This window comes from Sebastes umbrosus, chromosome 16 (genome assembly GCF_015220745.1).
Source record: "Sebastes umbrosus isolate fSebUmb1 chromosome 16, fSebUmb1.pri, whole genome shotgun sequence".
NCBI lineage: Eukaryota > Metazoa > Chordata > Actinopteri > Perciformes > Sebastidae > Sebastes > Sebastes umbrosus.
Genome location: NC_051284.1, coordinates 15,721,415 through 15,741,198, shown reverse-complemented (window position 1 = coordinate 15,741,198; position 19,784 = coordinate 15,721,415). Strand labels below are relative to the sequence as shown.

Genomic DNA, 19,784 nt, shown 5'->3' with positions numbered 1-19,784 from the left:
GGTTGTAGTTTGAGTGTACACTGGGCATTCACAACATCAACCTTTACACTTTTAGTAAAGGTCTACACATAATAGGTTATAAAACAAATTTAAGCAACAGTTGAATAAAACAAATAGAATTGTGCCAAACAAAAACCATCTGAATGCTCAATTCAGACTATTTTACATTTTGATTTGGTTATTGTACTTACTATTTACTTTTGAAAATGTAGTAATGTAGAGTAAACTATTCAGTTCGGTTTACAAGAAAATCTAATTGTAATCATATGTACCAAAATACTAGTACAAAGATAGAGCAGTATAAGTCCTACTTAAGTTGATTCTTTTCTTGTCTGGGTAACATATTTTATTTATACATTTCTTTATGGATAAAATGTAGTGTTTGTGTATTATTGTACCTAATATTTTTACCTGGTTAAAAATGTTTTTTTCTTCTTATTATTATTTAGTCTCTTATAGTGCTGTAATTTTTATGGAAAGTCAACATTATTAATAAGGCCTTCTGACTAATGTTTTCCCTTAATACAAACAAACAAAACTGCCAAACATGTAATTGCTTGATGGAGATGTTTAGAGAGTTTTGTTAAAAAGCAGAACAACGCCACAGATGTGACAATAAAATTGCTCAAATTAGAATTCTCCCCCTAAGAAAAAAAAAAAAGCCCATCTGAATTTAAGGACATAATACTATAGTGTGATTATTTCTGGAGCAGGCACTGCCGTTACCCTCACAGAGGTAATGCATAATACCTTCCGCAGAATCTCCAAGGTTAGTCACAGAATACACACTAAGAAACAGAGAAAGTACTGGGCTGGGCTGACCTATTGACACATACCACTATATGCTGTCATTGCGTTCATGTCTGGCATCCTTTCTTATAAGGATTTAAGTAACATGGTGTGCTTTTATACAATATTGATTTCTGTCAGAATGACAAAGACCCAGTTAACTAACTACTTCAATTTAATGTGATAAATTACACTGCCTTAATAACAGATCTCCCTGACCTTTTCTGTATTTTGTGGTGCTACCTGAGTTTATATAATGGGCCATTAGGATTTCTTGTCACAGATCTACATCCTTGTCTTCATAAGGGTTCACATCCATACGCAGCATAACACTACCTATTAATGTGAAGGTGTTGTCTGATGAATGAAGAGACAGAATGAGCTGGATGGATACATCCAAACCGAGCAACCGGGAACGACTCAATCAGAGCAACAGATGAGAGGGACAGGGTTGGAAATTAGCACCAGATACCAGCCAAATGCTGATAAAATATGCAAGTAGCTGTTGGATTTGCTTCACTCACCCACCAAAAAAAAACAATGGTAATCTATTGTGTTGCTGGTAGATTTTGGAATCCACCAGCCACAGTGGCACGTGGACAAAAAGGTTACAGGGATGATGAGAGATGTCACTAGAGGAACTTGAATTTATTTATTTTCTCAACAAAGGGCTGCGTGACATAATGTCTGTGGTTTGAAGAGAGGGAACGTGAAGACTGACACCACAAGGCAACAAGAGATTGTGGTCTAATGAAAAGACCAAAGAAGTCTTCAGCCACAAGTGGCACTAGAGGTGTAACAGTACTGTCACCTCACAATTAGGTACGATGCACAAAACTTTAACAAAAACTGAATAAAATGTTGGTTTGGTTGTGAAGGAAATGTTACATTATTTCACCGTAATGAGTCTATATTTACATTAACTTTTTAGCTTCATGATTTCATATTTTTAACCGTTCAAAAACTGTGCAGCAGTAGTGTTACACCCCTATCTTACACCTACAGCAAAATCAACATCAGACTGGCTCCAGAACGAGAAAGGTGGCCAGGCCGCAGCTATCGTTTTTCCAACCCACTTTAGATGAAACCATGCCCACGACCGTATGACACAAGCCTGTTACAGCGTTGACTGTGCTGTGATTGGCTAGTACTCGTTGCCTTGACGCGTCCTTTTGATGAGCTTTCCTACGTTGTGACAAGAGCGTGTAGATGAAGCATTAAATTGTCAAATTTTACACATTTAGCAGCTGGTTAGTTAGAAAGATAGCTTACTAATCGCACCATACTTTCATGATACACTGGTTACAGAAAATGAGCTGAATAGCGGGCTGGTGGCCGGCGGCGGCGCTGGGTCTAAACGGTCACTCTGTCTCACTCCCCTGCTTGACCAAGCTTGAGCAAATCTGCAACTAATATCAAGATACGGCTGCGCGGTTATGGCCGAAATGATAATCACGATTATTTTTTATCAATACTGAGATTATTTATCACGATTATTCATTGATTTTAGGGACAAAATATTTTTAGCGCACTTTCACATTTAAATAAAAAGAGCACTGCTTACACTTTGTTGTTGCGCAACATTCCTGCTAATAGATTAAGCTAAGATTTCAAATAAGGTTCTTCTTTCCCTGAATTCAATACATTTTCGTTATATACAACAGAGAGCAGATTAGCAAAACGATAAAATAGAGTATATTACTCTTCTTCTCTTGACTGCAGCCGCAACATTCAGAGACGTTTTTCAAAGCCTGCCCCTGTACGGTGCGCATGACAGCTCCCCAAAAGTGAAGCTAAAACATCTCTTTTGCCCACTGGCAGCTGGCTGTTTGTTTTGGAAGTGCTCGATTGGACATGCGACAGGGTTTCTATGAGCGGAGAACGCACTTTAAACATCGATATGTTGATCATGTTCATTTAATTGTGGGAAGCCAAAATGGTGGTTGCGATTAATATATGATTAATTGTGTAGCCCTGTATAAAGATGTGCAAAGATGATAAAGATGTGTCCTAGAAGAACTGAAAGTGAAAATGCTGCCAAAGGTGGTTCAAATGACTACTCACTCAAAAGGTTGAATATAGTAACAAATACTGTAAACGGTTTCTATGAATCACTTTCAATACATTTGCAAGCATTTCAAAGAACTTAATTTCACTTTCTCCATGGAAAGCTTTGTGTCACTTTAGCCCATTATGTATTCAGGCTGCAGCACATAATACGGAGGAAGTCAAGGGGCCTGACTGCTTTCTGAAGGTACACTAATTTCTGAAATAACTCAATGTGTGAAAGTAATTTAAAAAGTCCATCTCTATACAAACATGAAACACTGAAACAAAGTGCCAATTTTCACTGTCAAGGACAAGATGACGTGCACAATTCAGATGTAGCTGACCCAGTGAGCTTATCTGATGAAAACTTAAAAAGCACGATATCTGAGTGCACAAGGGCAATAGCTTTGAGGTCTGTTTGTACATAAAAGGAATGATGAGCAAAGTTCCTTTTTTAAAGCAGTATATGAGAGAGTGCAGGTTTTTATTCCATCCACACAAATGCCAGACAATTTTACTTATTAGCTCTTCTCTCTTTGATTTAAAGAGCACTAATTAGTGAAATTAGCTCATTCGGTATGAAACTGAGCCTTTTTGGCACAGGACCTGTTTTTGGTCTTTAGTCAAAATTAAGTTATTAAGTTTTGTTTTACTACGACAATTTAAGGGAAACAATCTGACGATTTTCTGCAGGTGTCAGCCATACAGAAACAGTGTAGTATTACTACAGGTCACTATGTCATCGCAGAGTCAGTCAGTATTTTTTTTTCTGACTGCATTTTGAGTAAATTAGACTTGGCAACAAGCCTATTTCCTTGCTCCATCTTGTTGAATACTAATGACATGCATAAAATTTTGTTAAAATTTGCTGGTCACACGTCAAAAAGCATGCATGCTCCAAGCCAAGCACACCTACAGTGAGTTAAAAAACAATACTTACTGTGTCATCACTTCGGTAGGGGTTGAGTTTGTTGTACACTGCTTCAATAACACTTCGTCTGAAGGGAAGCATAAAAATATTAGACGTTAGCTTTCATTAAAATTATTAAACTGACAATCACTGTCGGACAGAAAAACTTGTCATTGTCATTCTAAGAACAACGCTCACTCACTTGCTTGCCAGCTCTCCTCCAGGAGGGAGGTTAGGGATGCTCTCAGATGCTAACGTCCGCATAACATGGACCAAATCCGGGACACCTTCATCCCCCTGCTTTTTGATGATCTCTGTTGGAAAACCAAATCATATTTGGATCATTTCACAAGAATGTACAAGAATGTGTTTCTGAAAAAAAAATCTGATTGATTGCTTATGCAAGTAAAATGTTAGAAAAATGTGTATCTATGTGCACAAGAACATGCTGTAGAGAAATATTGACTTGCAGGTCAGTATTATCATGTTTATATTGAAGCATAGAAGTTACAGGTAGGGTCGGGTTTTAATAATAAGTAAGTGAGACCTTTATTATTAAGTATATTGCTCTTTTAATCCTGTTTTTTTTTTTAATAACACTCTCCTTCACTGATGTAATAGAGAGAGACAGTAAGATAGCAATCCTGTATAATGCATGTACACTAACAAAAAGTTAGTGCTATACCTTTAATGTATTATTTTAAATATTATATTTCTCTGTATACACAACATCTACACTTTTGCATGTCTGTTCATTCATTATTCCTGCATGGGAAAAAATATTCGGATAGATCTTTATTTCAGCGGATTTCCGCCTGCGGAAATATATGACCAACGAAATCCTTTATTCCAAGTGATGTCACACCTCCAGGTACAGCTCAAGGTAGCTTGCTGCCAAATTGGTGGAACACCTTATCAATTTGGTTTCTCAACACCCAATATTGTACAAGAAACACAGCGGATCTGGTTGTTCCCTTCACTCCCCTGCTCAAAGCAACGCTGTATTTTAATTAGGGTTGTACCGAATGTAATTTTTCTTATATTCAAAGCTTCTCATGAGGTTTTTGAATGAAGCTTCGAACGTCTGTCATCATATTTTGTGACAACATCCCCCTAAAAAATCCTCGAATAAAATTCTCTGAATAAAGTGATTCATTGGATTAAATGAGCTAGTCTTATTTTATTTTAAAAAATGCTTCAACTTTTTAAAAAATCCACTCTGCAATCCATCCAAACCACCGAATAAAGCACAATATATGGCTCGAGATCGTCCAGCAGCCTGGATATGATGAAGGTGGTAATGTAGCAGATATGCATTTGTTAACGTTATATGTTGGTCATTAAAGTCAGTTTATGTATTGTGTATTTACCGTTAGCCCATTAGAAATGTCTGGATAGGTTTTTGTTGTGTGGAGTGGACACGGGCACCTTATAAAATAAGGGATTTGGGGTTTTTTTGTGACGAAAATGGAACACGGCAACAAGGATAATTCGCACCTGACCCGGTGTGCATAGTTGTCATGCGGAAAATTTGGAGTTTCCGTATTCTCCCACCGCATTTTCACATTGCAGTTGTTAGAAACGGCTTTCGGGATAGAGGATCTCGTATGCTGTGTAGATTGTAATGCCCCTTTGAGGTAAATTTGTGATTTGTGCTTGTGGCCTATATGAAAATAAATTAACTTCACTTGATTTTGCCTCCTGATAGAAAGTATAAAAGTTTAGTAATATAACACTGAAAGGGAGTGGTAATGATTTTTGAGAGCTATGACCAACTACTGTATCCAGAGTAGAAATTATTAACCAGGAGGGTTTATAGACAAGCACGTTTTCCTGGTTGTCAAGTTGACATTGAAAGTGTGTCAAGTTTAATTCCCAGATGAAATGGCCTGCAGTTTGAAACTATGTCTCATTCTTTCAAAAACACTATAAAAATGGCATTAACATGTAATTGACTGTGGATTGTTATTGTAAATAGTAGACTTAAGTTCTTTGCTAAAATGTAATTGAAAAGTAAAATGAGCAAGTGTTCAACAGTTCCTAGCTTCTTCTCACATGACACTTACAGTGAATGTCAGGTAATATTTTTCCCAATAGAGTTGGCCTTTAGCTTAAAGCATTTTAAATGAAAAAAACTGCTATGCCAGTGGCTGTCTCACTGTAGAGACTGAATGTGAAGTCATTAAATTGGTGTTTCAATTTTTCAAACTTCCAGACAGGTTTTTGGATGTTTCTCTGACTCTACACACAGCTGTGGCATACAAACATTTGCTAACTTTATCTTTTCCCATCAGCCTAGATGTTAATAAGGCTAATATTATTTAAAATGTAAAAAAAACATGGGAATTACACTCAGGAAAATGGATTATTATGTCAATATCTCATGTTCTAATGTGGTCTACTAACCCCAAATATAATTTCTCTCTCCTACCTTCTACTCTGCCCTCCAGATATTTATCCAGTTCAGCCTCCCGTTTCACTGCTTCTGGAGATACCTTTGGTGCCCCAGGAAAGCAGATTAACACAACACTCATATTGTCCCGGCTTCCCTGTGGAAAAACAAAGACCAAACACAGAGGTCATGTAAATCAACGATGATACCAAAACAGACAAGTGTGTAACAAAATGTCAATGTCGGTTTTGTGGACATGCCATACCTTGTACAAGCAGGTGTCAACAATTTCATTGCTGACTCTTTCAAGATCATCTGTCACCTCTAGCCTTGACCTGACAAAGTCACACAGTTCCTCATTTGCCATGACATCCCAGATGCCATCACAAGCTAGTATAATGAATTCATCTTCCCCCTCGCATCTCTCTATTGCATAAACTTCGGGCTCAGGAGACACAAGCTGCTCTGTCGGGCCTTTTCCATGCACACACTTGTAGTCGAAGTCTCCCAAAGCCCGAGACACAGCTAGGGACCCGTTAACTCGCTGGATCATGACTGAGCCACCGGCATTCTGGATCCTTTCCTTCTCCAAAGGATTGCTGGGTTTGTGATCCTGTGTGAAGAAGTGCACAGCTCCGCCCCGGCTGAGGATTCCCCGTGAGTCGCCACAGTTGATAAAGTAGGTATGTTTCGGAGCTATCATCACGCCCACAGCGGTGGAACCACTGCGGTCCACACCATGCTTCTTCTCGGAGATGGTTCGCATGTGTTCATCAATCTGCAGGAATCCTGTGCGGATCCCAGTCTTCACGCTCTCCACAGAGGGGTCCTCCTGCAGAGCACTCTGGAAGTCTGAGTTGCTGGTGATGTGCTCCAACAGGTGCTCACAGCAGTACTTGGCCACCTGAGAGCCAGCATGCCCATCATAAACAGCAAAGAAAGACCAGGGGTCGAGACCATGAGGCAGACCAATTACTGCTGTGTGTGCATCTTCCATCTCTACCCGCCAGCCCTGCATGCTACTCAGCCCATACCTCAGGTCGTTGCCCTCACCACGGGAATTGTATTTTTCCATCTTTGGTTTGTCCAGGAATGCACCCATTGTGTCCCTCTTCAGACCTGTAACACAAATTAAAAGAAATACATCAATTTACAAGATATGGCAGAAACGTAGTATTTTCTAATGTAGCCAATAATTTAAAGACTTTGTGGCAATATTCAGTTTCTAAGTTCAAAGTAGTGGTGTAAGAATGGTAAATGGAATTGCATTTATATAGCGCTTTTCTAGTCTTCCGACCACTCAAAGAGCTTTATACTACATGTCAGCATTCACACACACACTTTCACACGCCGATGGCAGAGAAAATATTGAAAATATCGAGTATCGCGATATTATGTTTTGTGATACTGTATCGATTCTCAAAAACACTGCATCAAATTTTAACTAATAGTTTACATGCAAAGATGAACTCAGTTAATACTTTATTTAATTTGCAAGATATGCACCCTCTCAGTGTATGTGCCCTCTCAAGGTAGTAATATGATACTGTATGTTAGAGGGAGTGTGATAAAAGCAGATTCCACTGTTTTGATTGCATAAAAAAAAGTACAAAGTGACTCAAATTTGAATGCATATGGTGGTGTGTTCTTTATACTACAGTATTCCTAAAATTTGATTTTAGAAATTGCAATATATCGCCTTGCTTACAGTATCGTAATATATCGCGATATATTGAATCGTAACCCCTGTCAATCTTGCCAATACACAGCCCTTATGCAAAGGTATATTTATACAGGAAAAAAATCTGAATACATTTTCCAAAACATATACATACTGTACATCTAGCGCTAAATGGAGGGACACAATGTTCAGTATGAATGGGGGTTGAAACAAACAGCATGTATTCCATCCATTTGTGGCAAAAGATTAGCATATTGGATCTGAGTTGAGGCCCCCTGCTCTCTAATCTAAAAATAGTAGACCTGTGTGCACATTTTAACTACATATTAGGAACACTGCTGGTGTGGATCAGATTGAAACGCCCTTAAACCATTGCCTGATCAAGTGTGACATTAAATGTAATGTAGTGTAATATAATGTAAGTTATTTAATTGTATTTTGTTACACCGCTGGGCAGCTATCTAGCTGACCTTCGCAATGCATAACACTTCACCATATATATCATGTTTATTTTTGTTTATAGCTTATTTTGTGTATTGTATATTGGTAGAAATTCAATTTTTTTATTCTTATTTTATTCTAACGTTTTAATGTAACCTTTTGTTATTATACTGTTTACTTGCACCAACAAAACCAAAGCAAATTCCTTGTTTATACCTCTTACACCTGGCAATAAACATGATTCTGATTCTGATCATACTCGAGGTAATATTAGTAACAAGTTATAGTTACATGCCTGTAGAGCTAACACCAGCTAACCTGACTGATCAGTTACTTAATAACTACCACAAAAACAATGTCAGAATAATCTGACAAACCTAACATGAATGCTAACGTTGTGATGAGCTAATTCACAACAAGAACCTGCTCAGTTCATGTTGTAGTTCATTTATTTATTTTATAATTTAAGTTATCTTTCCTATCCAATTGTGCAATTGTTTGTTAGAAGTATTGAGTTTAGATTACAATGCCTTAATGTTTGTAAATACTGTAAATCTACTGTTAGGGATATGTGCAATAACATATGCTGATCACTGTGTGCAATAATTATCTGATGCTGTGCAATAATTATATAATTATCTGACGGACACTTAGTGCAATAATCTGGCAAAACTAATCTGGCAAAACTGTCATCTCATCAATATACATATTGTATTTTTAATTGTATTATCTTTTCATTAGCACCTATGGGATTGTCACAATCAAATTTCGTTGTACTACACAATGACAATAAAGGGCTTGAATCTTGAATCTATCTATCTATCAATTCAATTTGCTTTATTGGCATGACTGTCAGGTGAACAATATTGCCAAAGCGTCAATTCAATAATAAATAAAAATTAAAAAAAGAACAAAATAAAAACAAAAACATATATATACATATATACAATTCATTAAGCAAATTACATTATATAGATATTTAAAAAGAACACAATGGAAGAAACAATAAAGAAGTAATTAATGTTTGTTGTGTCAAACAAACAAACAAATAAAAAACAATTAATAACAATATATTGCAATATCAAAGGATAAATGTAAAAAATAACAAAAAAACAACAACAACCATGAATTATCTGACGGACACTTTGTGCAGTAATCTGGCAAAACTGTAATCTCATCAATATACATATTGTATTTTTTATCTGTTAGATTAGAAAGTTAGCTCTGTAGCAAGTCCCAGATCACAACCCAAATAAACACTCATTCCTGCCTAGCTGTGGGCCTTGACCCTTGTCCCTCACAGCTATAACTTTGACAGGCCTCTATGGGTTTGCTAACGTTATGTTGAAGGCTAAAGAGAGAGCTCGGCCTTGCTAACGCTAGCTTTAATGCTAACACTTCTAGCTAATTCCTCAACAGTTGCTGGTTTAAGAGTAAATGTTTTATGACTTACCAAAATATCCCAAAATGGTAGTTGACAGCAACGGAAGCTACGACAGTGAGAAGGGTTCACACCAGAGAGGCTACACCGACGAAACTAGGGGGTTTGAGCTAAAGCCAGCTAGCCTTGTAGCTTAGCAACGAGCAGTCGTCACTCAAAGACTCTCAGTGCATAGAAACGGTGTGAAGTGCGGAGCTTCCGTGATGCTTTACATTCTCTCAGCTTGAAGATCTAAAGTATATTCTCTCAGATTCGTTGTGTGTGGTGGAAGCTGTCTGGTCCCAGCCTCTCTCCACTACACAGCTTGACAGCTTGCTAGCTAGCTAACGTTAGCTTCTTCTGTGGAGCTACAGAGCTACAGAGCCCACCAGGAACGGCGCTGCGCTGCGGAGCCTGGTGTAGTGGTTGCTCTGGGTAACTACAGCTTCCGGTTTGTTTGTGTTATTATTATTTTTTATTGAAGATAATTAATTTACAAACATTAAGGCATTGTTATCTAAACTCAATACTTCCAACATACAAGGCACAATTGGATAGGAAAAATAACTTAAATTAAAAAAAATAATAAAAATACAACTTCCGGTATTTTTGTTATTATTATTTTATTATTTTTATAATTTAAGTTTTTTTCCAGTCCAATTTTGCCTTGTATGTTAGTTTATATTGCAATGCCTTAATGTTTGTAGATTAATTATCTTCAATATTTTTTTTTTTTTTAAATTACAACTTCCGGGATCATCACGTGACGCACACTGCCCCTAAAGTGCAGTTATCCCATACACAACCATTGGAAAAGGAATCTTTAAAGTTTTTAAGTTAAATTATTGTCATACTGCCGCATGGTCTTTTTTATTATTATATATTTATTTATTTATTTTTATTGTGTTTTTTTTATTTTATGTTGGTTTTGTTTAATTTATGTTGTCCTTTTATGTTTGGCACAAATCTTTGTTTATGTTTTCGCTATGCTTCTCTTGTGTGTAAATGTTTTAAATGTTTTCTGCTGTTACTATGGATACTGTAATTTTGAAATAATAATTAAAAAAAAAAAGGAGCGAGCTGTAAAATTGTGAATATTTTTATTCTGAGCGTCAGAATCCCCCGAAAATTACTTTTTTCCTTTTTTCAGAATTTGATCCATTCAGTTCAATAACATTTGTAAAGTACAGAAGTCCTATGATTAAATTATTTAATCCCATTTGTGTGTGTGTGTGGGACTAACAGGAAGTGAGCCTGCTCGACCAGAGGAAGGACTAAAGGACTAAACGAGCCCCAAAGAGCGATTTCCATAGGAATAAATGGGCCGCCATCTTTGAATGTCCTATCCAGTTTTAGTACATCCATGGCACAGAGAGGCAGGACCCGGATGTTGCAGGTTGCGTACTCAAAAACATGACATCATCCCTGTAGAGCTGTGACTGCTCAGGCTGCAACACAGGAGGCATGCATGCAAGAACATGAGCTCCCAAAATCTGATAGCCTGCACATGATAGATAGATAGATAGATGGATAGATAGATTCAAGATCCAAGCCCTTTATTGTCATTGTGTGGTACAACAAAATTAGATTGTGACAATCCCATAGGTGCTAGTGAAAAGATAATACAATAAAAAAAGAGAGTGCAATATAAATATTAAAAATATAAAAGATAATAAAATATAAAATATCAAAATACAATATGTATATTGATGAGATGACAGTTTTGCCAGATTATTGCACAAAGTGTCCGTCAGATAATTATATAATTATTGCACAGCATCAGATAATTATTGTACAGAGTGATCAGCATGTTATTGCACATATTCGTAACAGTAGATAGATAGAAAGAAAGATAGATAGATAGATAGATAGATAGATAGATAGATGGATAATGGATGACAGCAGTGTTTTGCCAGAGCTTGCCTGCATAAGCCAACTGAATGGCTTACACCAATAATCAGAGAAATATAAAAAAAGAGCACAACCTGTTTCAACAACAAATGCACAATACAGGAGTCTGCATCCTCGATGCTAAGAAACACTCTTGTCAACAGATGATGAATATGAGACAACCGGTTCTTTACAGACTTAATATTTTATGTCCAAATATGCCTTATGTAATAATAATATTCAGGATTCTGCTGTAGAACAATCTGTACCTCTGTTAATAGAGCTCCAGTGTCACGGTCACCTCTTTTAGCTTCTCCTGTTCATTCTCTGTTGATGTCTACATTATTGCAACATTAGAGGCCATGGACAAATTTTTCTCTCTCTTGGTTATGTGATGCTTTGGTGTATTTGTCTATTTGCTGCACATTTTAACAGAGGGCGAGCTCGGCTTATTTTGGTTTTCCATCTCTGTTCGGAGAGTGAATTGTGTTTTGAAACAGCAATGGCCTTTAGAAAACCAATACGTTTTTGTGTAACACTAACTGTTGTGGTTGAAGTTCATTATTGCGAAATGCTAACTTCCACCACAGAGGAAAAAAGGACGGCTTTGGCAACCTCAAGAGGGCAGGAAGAATGAAGACTGTTGCTGAAATTAAAAGCAGATTGATAAATACATGGACTGACTGATTGACTGGTAAACTTGCATTATAGAGGCTAGTAAAACCATTTAAAAAACTGGGAATATGGTTTATTTAACATGATGCATATTCCTTTGACCACACAGCAAACCTGGGGCCATGCAATATGTCAGCACAGGAATACTATACACAGCGTATGGACTGGAGAGAGGAAGAGTGTTGGTGTTAGTGGGGTCCCAGCAGCTAATTTTTGCCCCATGCAGGACCTTCAGGGTAAATCTGGCAACGACTGAAGGTCCTAAAGAAATCCAGACCAAAATATATAGGCCTATTACCTAAATAATCCACTGAATGGGCCTTATAAGTTTCATTTGTGGATCAAAGTTAAAGTAAAAAAAAATGGTTTATTTATTTTTCTTATTTTTAGAAAATATAAGTACAATAACAACATATACATACAGTCTCTTCTGCACTATATTCACTTTTGTAATAGTCGTGTATCACAGCTGTTACCCTGCACTATATTCAGTTTTAACCGTTTCCTTCATCTCCTTGTATTTTTATATCTGGTATTTTGTTTTGTACTTTGTACTACTAACTTTTTTATTGCCTTTTTACTAACATGTTTTGCACTATGGAACTGTGATGCTGGAAATTTGTATTTCCCTCGGGATCAATAAAGTTACTATCTATCTACCTATCTATCTATCTATCTATCTATCTATCTATCTATCTATCTATCTATCTACAAAACTGCTTATACCAGGGATACATTAAAAAAGTAAAAATACAAAATAAATACAAAATGACATCTATATAAAGAAAAAGTGATACATACATTTTGCCTCAGTTCTTGATAAATAATAATAATAATAAAAAAGTTAAAAATTAGGTTTGCAGTCCACCCATCTCTTCATTTGAATGTGGAATGGCTGGTGTTTCTTCCAAAATTGACATGCACCAAGCTTTTTTTTTAACATACTAGTTACATTTTATAAGTTTCATTTGTTGATCAAAGTTAAAGTAAAAAAAAAATATGGTTTATTTATTTTCTTATTTCAGAAAATATAAGTACAATAACAACATATACATACAAAACTGCTAATGCCTTGGGTACATTAAAAAAGTAAAAATTAAAAAACATTACATCTATATAGAGAAAAATTGATACATACATATTGCCTCAGTTCTTGATAAATAATAATAATCATAAAAAAAAGTTCAAAATCAGTGGAATGGCTGGTGCTTCTTCCAAAATTGACATGCACCGAGCTTTAATTTTGAAAATATCCCAGCGGAAGTGACGCGAATATCCTCTATAGGCGTTATTTCTTTGCTGAAGCTTGTTACACACTGTAGCAGCTACTAAACCTGAACCATAAGTGTATTCAGTCATCTTTAACAAATGGAGTGCTGCATTGTATCTGCGCTGTGCTGTCTCATAGCTCTTTATTTACTCACTCACCTCCTGGGCTTTATTTTCGCGGATGCAGACTTCACTCTGCTGTGGGCGAGTGTGTTAGGACACAGGCCAGGTGAGTTCACCAACCTGTCTGCATGGCTCTTATTGAGTCCCCTTTCTTATTCACAAACAAGGAGCTGCATCAGGATAAGATGGGGACAGTAAGCGACCTGTTTCTATCCCCAGATCAGCTCTCAATGAGGCATCGTTGCACAAAGTAAACAATAATTATCTTCATGTTTGATCCATGACTGTAACTCAACTCATCTGAGCTGTTCAAAGGTCAAACTCCACTTTTTCATATGTAACTTAGTGAACGTTTTCCTAAAGTCTTCCAGTTCAGTTTAGTCATATCTGGGATTGATTTACACACATTTTCCACATCAAGGACCAGTCAGTGGTGGAAAAAAAGGGATTCAGATTGCTTAAAGGTCCCATATCGTGCTCATTTTCAGATACATACCTGTATTTTGTGTTTCTACTAGAACATGTTTACAAGCTTTAATGTTAAATAAAAACTTTATTTTCTTCATACTGTCAGCCTGAATATGCCTGTATGTACCCTCCTGTCTGAAACGCTCCGTTTTAGCGCATTTCAATGGAATTGCAACATAATTGTGTTGCTAGGCAACAGCTTGGGTCCATGTGTACTTCCTGTCAGCTGATGACATTCACATACACTGCAACCAGGAAATAAACTGGGACACATTTAGAATGTTTACGTTTAAAATTGTGTCAAGGGTCTAAATATTGTATATTCATGACATCACAAATGGACAGAAGTCCTGACAGTTTGTTTCAAATACAGGGTTTCTGAATACGGGCTGTGTGTATTTCACTGTGGATTGAGTGTTTCGATACTTTCACAGTATTTATATAGGACTTAAGCCTGCTTTATAATAAAAAAACATGAAAATCTCACTTTTTTATAATATATGACCTTTAAATAAGTAGCAGTAACTAATGCAAAAGCATTAAAATATGTTCCTCTGAAATACAGTGTTGAGTATAAAAGTGGCAAAAAAAAAAGTAAATTTTACTTACCACCAGTGTCAAGGACAAAACACAAGGGTAAACATTCACACACTCAAAAAACATACTAGTTACATTTTGGAATATTTTATAGAAAATATGTAATATAGCTAAAAATATATATTTATTATTTTTTGTGATTGTTTTGAAGTTCCCTGTTGGAGACCAGATCCAGTGGTGGTCTAATCCCCCCCTTTTCTTTTTCTTTAAGCATAGTCTCAGACTAGGGCTGGGCAATATGGAGAAAATCAAATATCACAATATTTTTGACCAAATACCTTTATATCGACATTACGTTATTGTAGGGTTGAATATTGGTGCTTTAACAAAATATTTACACAATGTGATTTTTGATAAATTAGGGCTGATCCGAATGCTTCAAAACTTCGACCATTGCCATGGTATTCAACCTCCAAATCACTATTCGAATGCTTTGTTTTTAATTTTGTTTAGACTTTTTTAATAAGAAAATATATATTTTATATATAAGTATGTGATAATAAGGTATAAATCCCCAAATAGCCCATGAAATAAGGAATAATCACACATTATTCATTATTCATATTAAACATTAATTATGATAAGTTATTCTCAGACGGATATCGTTGTTTGTTGTGTGTAGAGGTGCGTGTGTGTACATTAGTGCGGCAGTCGCACTGTCAGGTACATGTCAACCTGCCACGCCGCGCTGCTCCTTGAATCTTCGAATACCTTTGAATATTTCTCACCGCAGCTTCAAAGCCCCAAAAAATGGTATCCGGGCCAGACCTATGATAAATAATCCTCAGTAATGTGGGTATAATGACTAAGAGGGTAAAGGCAAATAATAGAACAGCTAGAACAGTCTGGTAAGTTCAGAGAATACTCACTTTATCACGATTTACATCACTTGTCTGTAATGCAGCCTTTAAAACCAAGAAAAGACAACACTTTACACCCATATTACGATATTATGAGCCCTATCTCAGACCCAGCACATGAAATGTTGACAGTGTTTTTTTTTGTGTTAACCAGAGAATAAGCTGAAAGGGCTGGTGGTTTGGGTCACTGGAGCCTCCAGCGGTATTGGAGAGGAGCTGTCCTACCAGCTAGCGAGGTGTGGGTCACGTCTCATCCTGTCTGCTCGACGTGAGGATGAGCTGAATAGGGTAAAACGTTGCTGTTTAGGTGAGAGGTTTTTTATTTAAAAAGCTGTTTTTATGGTCTGGCTAAAAGTTAAAATTCACCAATCCTTTTTCCTGAACTCTTGCATCAGTATTAATAACATTGTTAACACTTTGCCATAGGACTTTCTTTCATTCAGTCTTACTCAGTTGTGACCAGCTGAATTATTTCTGTCATTTATTCCTCAAGAGCGCTCCGACCTCCAGGATGAAGACATTCGTGTTCTTCCACTTGATTTGATGGAGAGGACATCGCACGAGGAAAAAACAAAAGCTGCGATTCAGTGCTTTGGACACGTAAGGCCTCTGTTTTATAATACAATGTGTTTTTCATCATTAGTTTCATTGCAACAAGAGCATTTCTATTTGATTAACAACTTAAATTTGTTGTTTTCAGCTGTTGGGTATTGTTATGTTCCTTTTAAAAATGTGTGATAATATGATTTACTGTTCTCTTTCCATTATACTATGTACAGCACAACTCAAATCATGCTGTTTTCCTATTCTCCGGTTTTGTCCACTTTTCCTTTTTCAGATTGATGTCCTAATTAACAATGGCGGCCGAAGCCAGCGCTCTGTGTGCCTGGAGACCAGTGTTGATGTGTATCAGGCCTTGATGGAGCTCAACTTCCTGGGTACGGTCTCCATCACCAAGCAGGTGCTGCCTCACATGACGCAGCGAGGCACTGGGAGCATTGTGACTGTCAGCAGCGTAGCCGGCTTCGCTGGGGTACCCCTAGCAACAGGATACTCTGCCAGCAAACACGCTCTTCAGGTAAACTAGGGGAACACAGATAGCAACGGTTTGGATCAGACCTGCAATACTAACATAACATTTTTTTTCTCTGATTTCATTCCTCCAGGGTCCTCAGACAGTGTTTGTGACAAGTTGTTTGACGTAATATTTTTCAGGAATGCTTATTTTTTTATCACAAGTTTGGTTTATCTGGATCTCTCCCTAACTTGTATTAGTTTATATGTGACATAAATACCTTTACAAGTGATTAGCTGTTCATGCATGTGTACGTCCTGTTGCTGATTGTTACTGTATTGTCTACAGGGTTTCTTCAATTCCCTTCGGACTGAGCTGACTGACTATCCAAACATACTCATCAGCACAGTGTGTCCAGGGCCTGTGCAGTCAAAGATTGTCCAAAATGCCTTCACAGAGGAGCTGAACAATGTATTTGTTATAGAGCTGTTGATTTTGAACATAACAATGTATTCATGTGATATGTGCAGTAGCTATTTCAGTAACATGTTTTCAGTAACCTGTTTTCCTTCCGTTACATTAAGTCCGTGGCTGCAGCTGGTGACCAGGAGTACAAGATGCCAACAACTCGCTGTGTGCGTTTAATGCTGGTGGGAATTGCCAATGGTGTCAAGGAAATGTGGATCGCACAGCAGCCCTTCCTCATGTTTTGCTACGCCTGGCAGTACGTTCCCACATTTGCCTGGATCATCACAAACAGGCTGGGCAAAAAAAGGGTGCAGAATTTCAAAGCTGGTCTGGTAGGTATATAATCTTCTTTTAGGAAATCTATGAGTACAAAGTTAATATGGTGCATATTCAACCAAAGCATAGGCAACATTTATCATCAGGGCGGTATACCTCATATCAGTTATCACTTAATGATCCCTCATCCCTAACCACAGCCCAAGTGCTGAGTGCACATAACGAGGAATAACACAGGTGGTTCACAGGTCTCCTTTAAAGCTAGGGTTGGTAATCTTGAGAAACTAACAAGAGTACGCTAGATGTTAAAAATGATCCTGCTCAGTGGTTCCAATTCTTTTCCAATGAAAGTAGCTAGCAGCACTAGCTGAAAGAAAGTCGGCAACACTTGTCCATTCAGGCCTCCCCTCCAAAGCCAATCCCCCACTATTATAATTATGAACGTAAACATCGAACATGGATATTGTTAGCACTCACAGCTGTCAAGCGAGCAGCTTGTGGAATACTCCAGTGCGCGTGCAATAAGTGCACGGGCAGAGTGTGTGAAGGTAGACAGGCAGGTAGGTAGCCCGTCCAATCATTTCATTCTGCCCGAATAAAATGATTGGACGGGATTATTACAGTCCTGCGACAGCCACAGATACCGGATTTTTTCCTTTTTTTTTGTCAGAGCATTTGATTTATTGATAGCTGTCGGGATACAATGAGAAAGTATCTCATCTAAACTTAGGATGCATTACAGAAGGCCAATGAGAGAGGATTACTATTCTATATGAAGTCATACTCCTGATTCAGTTTAATGGCAGCGGTCTAGCGGTGAGGTTGCAGATTGCAACCAACGGAAGCTTCTCCCGTGTGCCAAACGTGTAGGAGAACTATGGTGGCTGATGCAAAAAACACGAATGGCTCTCTAGAGCCAGTGTTTGGTTTGTCCGTTCTGGGCTACTCGGTGAAGAGGACCCGCTCCATATGTAGATATAAAAGGCTCACTCTAAGGTAACGAAAACACAACAATTCTTATTTTCAGGTGATTATACACTAAAGAAAACTACTTATTAATATTATATTCCATTTCTGCCAATAGATCCCCAAAATGTTACACACTGGTCCTTTAATGCCAAGCATCCATAGGCTCACATAGTTTTTCTGTAGGCAGAGATTTGTTGAGCCAAAATGAGTGGAAACACCAGTTTGGGTGTACCATGGGTGTATAGGACCTTTGAAAATATCCCTTGTACTACTGAAAAAAATATTTTCCATATTGTACACCTGGTCAAATTCAGATAAAAAGGCTCGCTTTAGTCAGAATGCACCAGAAAGCGCTCACATGTGATGAGACCGGTTTGTTGTTTCTGTTTGTTTGGCCTCGCTATTGCATTCTGTGTGGTTGACCTTGCCCCGTCAGACCTGGGACCGGGGGATTCTCACTGTGTCAAAGGACTTAAAATACTTGAATATAGCAGAACGTGGCAGACACTATGTAGAGCTGTGTCTTAACAGCTGGGAGGCCTCAGCTGTTACTGACCTTGCTTGAGTCTAATAAGAAGAAGACGGTAGCCAGGGTATGACAGTGAGCATGACTACTCTCCCGCGGTGCTGACTGACTGACCAGTGTGCCTGTTGGCCTCTGCTGGATAGTGACAGCTGAGGGCCGTGAAGAAAGGTCACGTCCAACTGGCCAGACACTGGAGCGTCACATGCTTATACTTCAGTAAGGTTTGTGACGTATCCTTTTGAGACAAAAAAAAACAAACAAAATCTACATGCAGTATTCCTGAACAGTGAAGTCACTGGGGTTCAGGGAATGTCACAGTCATGCATGTGACTAGGGATGCAAAATTTCCAGGAAATTAAGCTCGGGAATTTTGGAAATGTGGCACAATTTTAATATAAAAATTTTACCTTTTTAAAAGTGAACTTATTTGGGGGGGAAACATGCCTAAAAAAAAGCAATGCTTGGTCTTAAGCTACAATTTTTATTTAATTTACGGTATTCAAACAGTGCTAACGGCCAGTCATTTCTTTTGCAGGATGCAGACTCTGCATACTTCACTAAACCCAAGGCCAAGACCTCCTGAGATTCACATCCTCAAGAGGAAACACATTTATTGCATTCCTGATGTTCGACCTGGAAAGTGATCTGGGTTTTCTTTACTTTCATCTCAAAGGAAAACATTTAACGACACAACTGCTTTGAAAGCTCAGAGCTCCCTTCTCAGAGCATGGCAGGGTCTGATAAAAATGGGTGCATTTTTATTATTTCATTATGAAAATCTAAATTAAATCCTATATTTTACGATTTTTTGTGTAACAAACATCTTCAGATTATCTGAACTTCTGCCTGAAAAGCCTACATTAATTGATAACATGAGGATTATGATACTAACCTTTTGAATGCCTAATAAATTTTGTTTTGGATATATTTTCTGCCCTGGCAAGTTTGTTCAGTGAAACGTAACAA

At 37.6% G+C, this 19,784-nt stretch overlaps 2 protein-coding genes across 4 annotated transcripts in view; one reads left to right on the top strand and one right to left on the bottom strand.

Moving 5' to 3' along the window:
* Nucleotides 1-10,109, bottom strand: part of ppm1aa (protein phosphatase, Mg2+/Mn2+ dependent, 1Aa) — a 41,654-nt gene extending 31,545 nt beyond the window's left edge. For all 3 annotated transcript variants that reach the window (XM_037796399.1, XM_037796400.1, XM_037796401.1), the window contains exons 1-5: nt 9,716-10,109; nt 6,406-7,259; nt 6,180-6,297; nt 3,951-4,062; nt 3,779-3,836 (exon numbers count right to left, since the gene is read on the bottom strand). In XM_037796399.1, the coding sequence (XP_037652327.1) occupies nt 3,779-3,836; nt 3,951-4,062; nt 6,180-6,297; nt 6,406-7,242 (1,125 nt within the window). In that variant the 5' untranslated portion in view covers nt 7,243-7,259; nt 9,716-10,109. The remainder of the gene's footprint in view (nt 1-3,778; nt 3,837-3,950; nt 4,063-6,179; nt 6,298-6,405; nt 7,260-9,715) is intronic.
* A 3,403-nt stretch (nt 10,110-13,512) lies between these two features.
* On the top strand, nt 13,513-19,746 carry dhrs7 (dehydrogenase/reductase (SDR family) member 7). The gene is made up of 7 exons (XM_037746550.1): nt 13,513-13,745; nt 15,719-15,871; nt 16,058-16,164; nt 16,403-16,642; nt 16,928-17,050; nt 17,164-17,379; nt 19,354-19,746. Exons 1-7 carry the CDS (start codon nt 13,616-13,618, stop codon nt 19,399-19,401), a joined length of 1,017 nt encoding a protein of 338 aa, XP_037602478.1. The 5' UTR covers nt 13,513-13,615; the 3' UTR covers nt 19,402-19,746.
* The last annotated feature ends 38 nt before the right edge of the window (nt 19,747-19,784 follow it).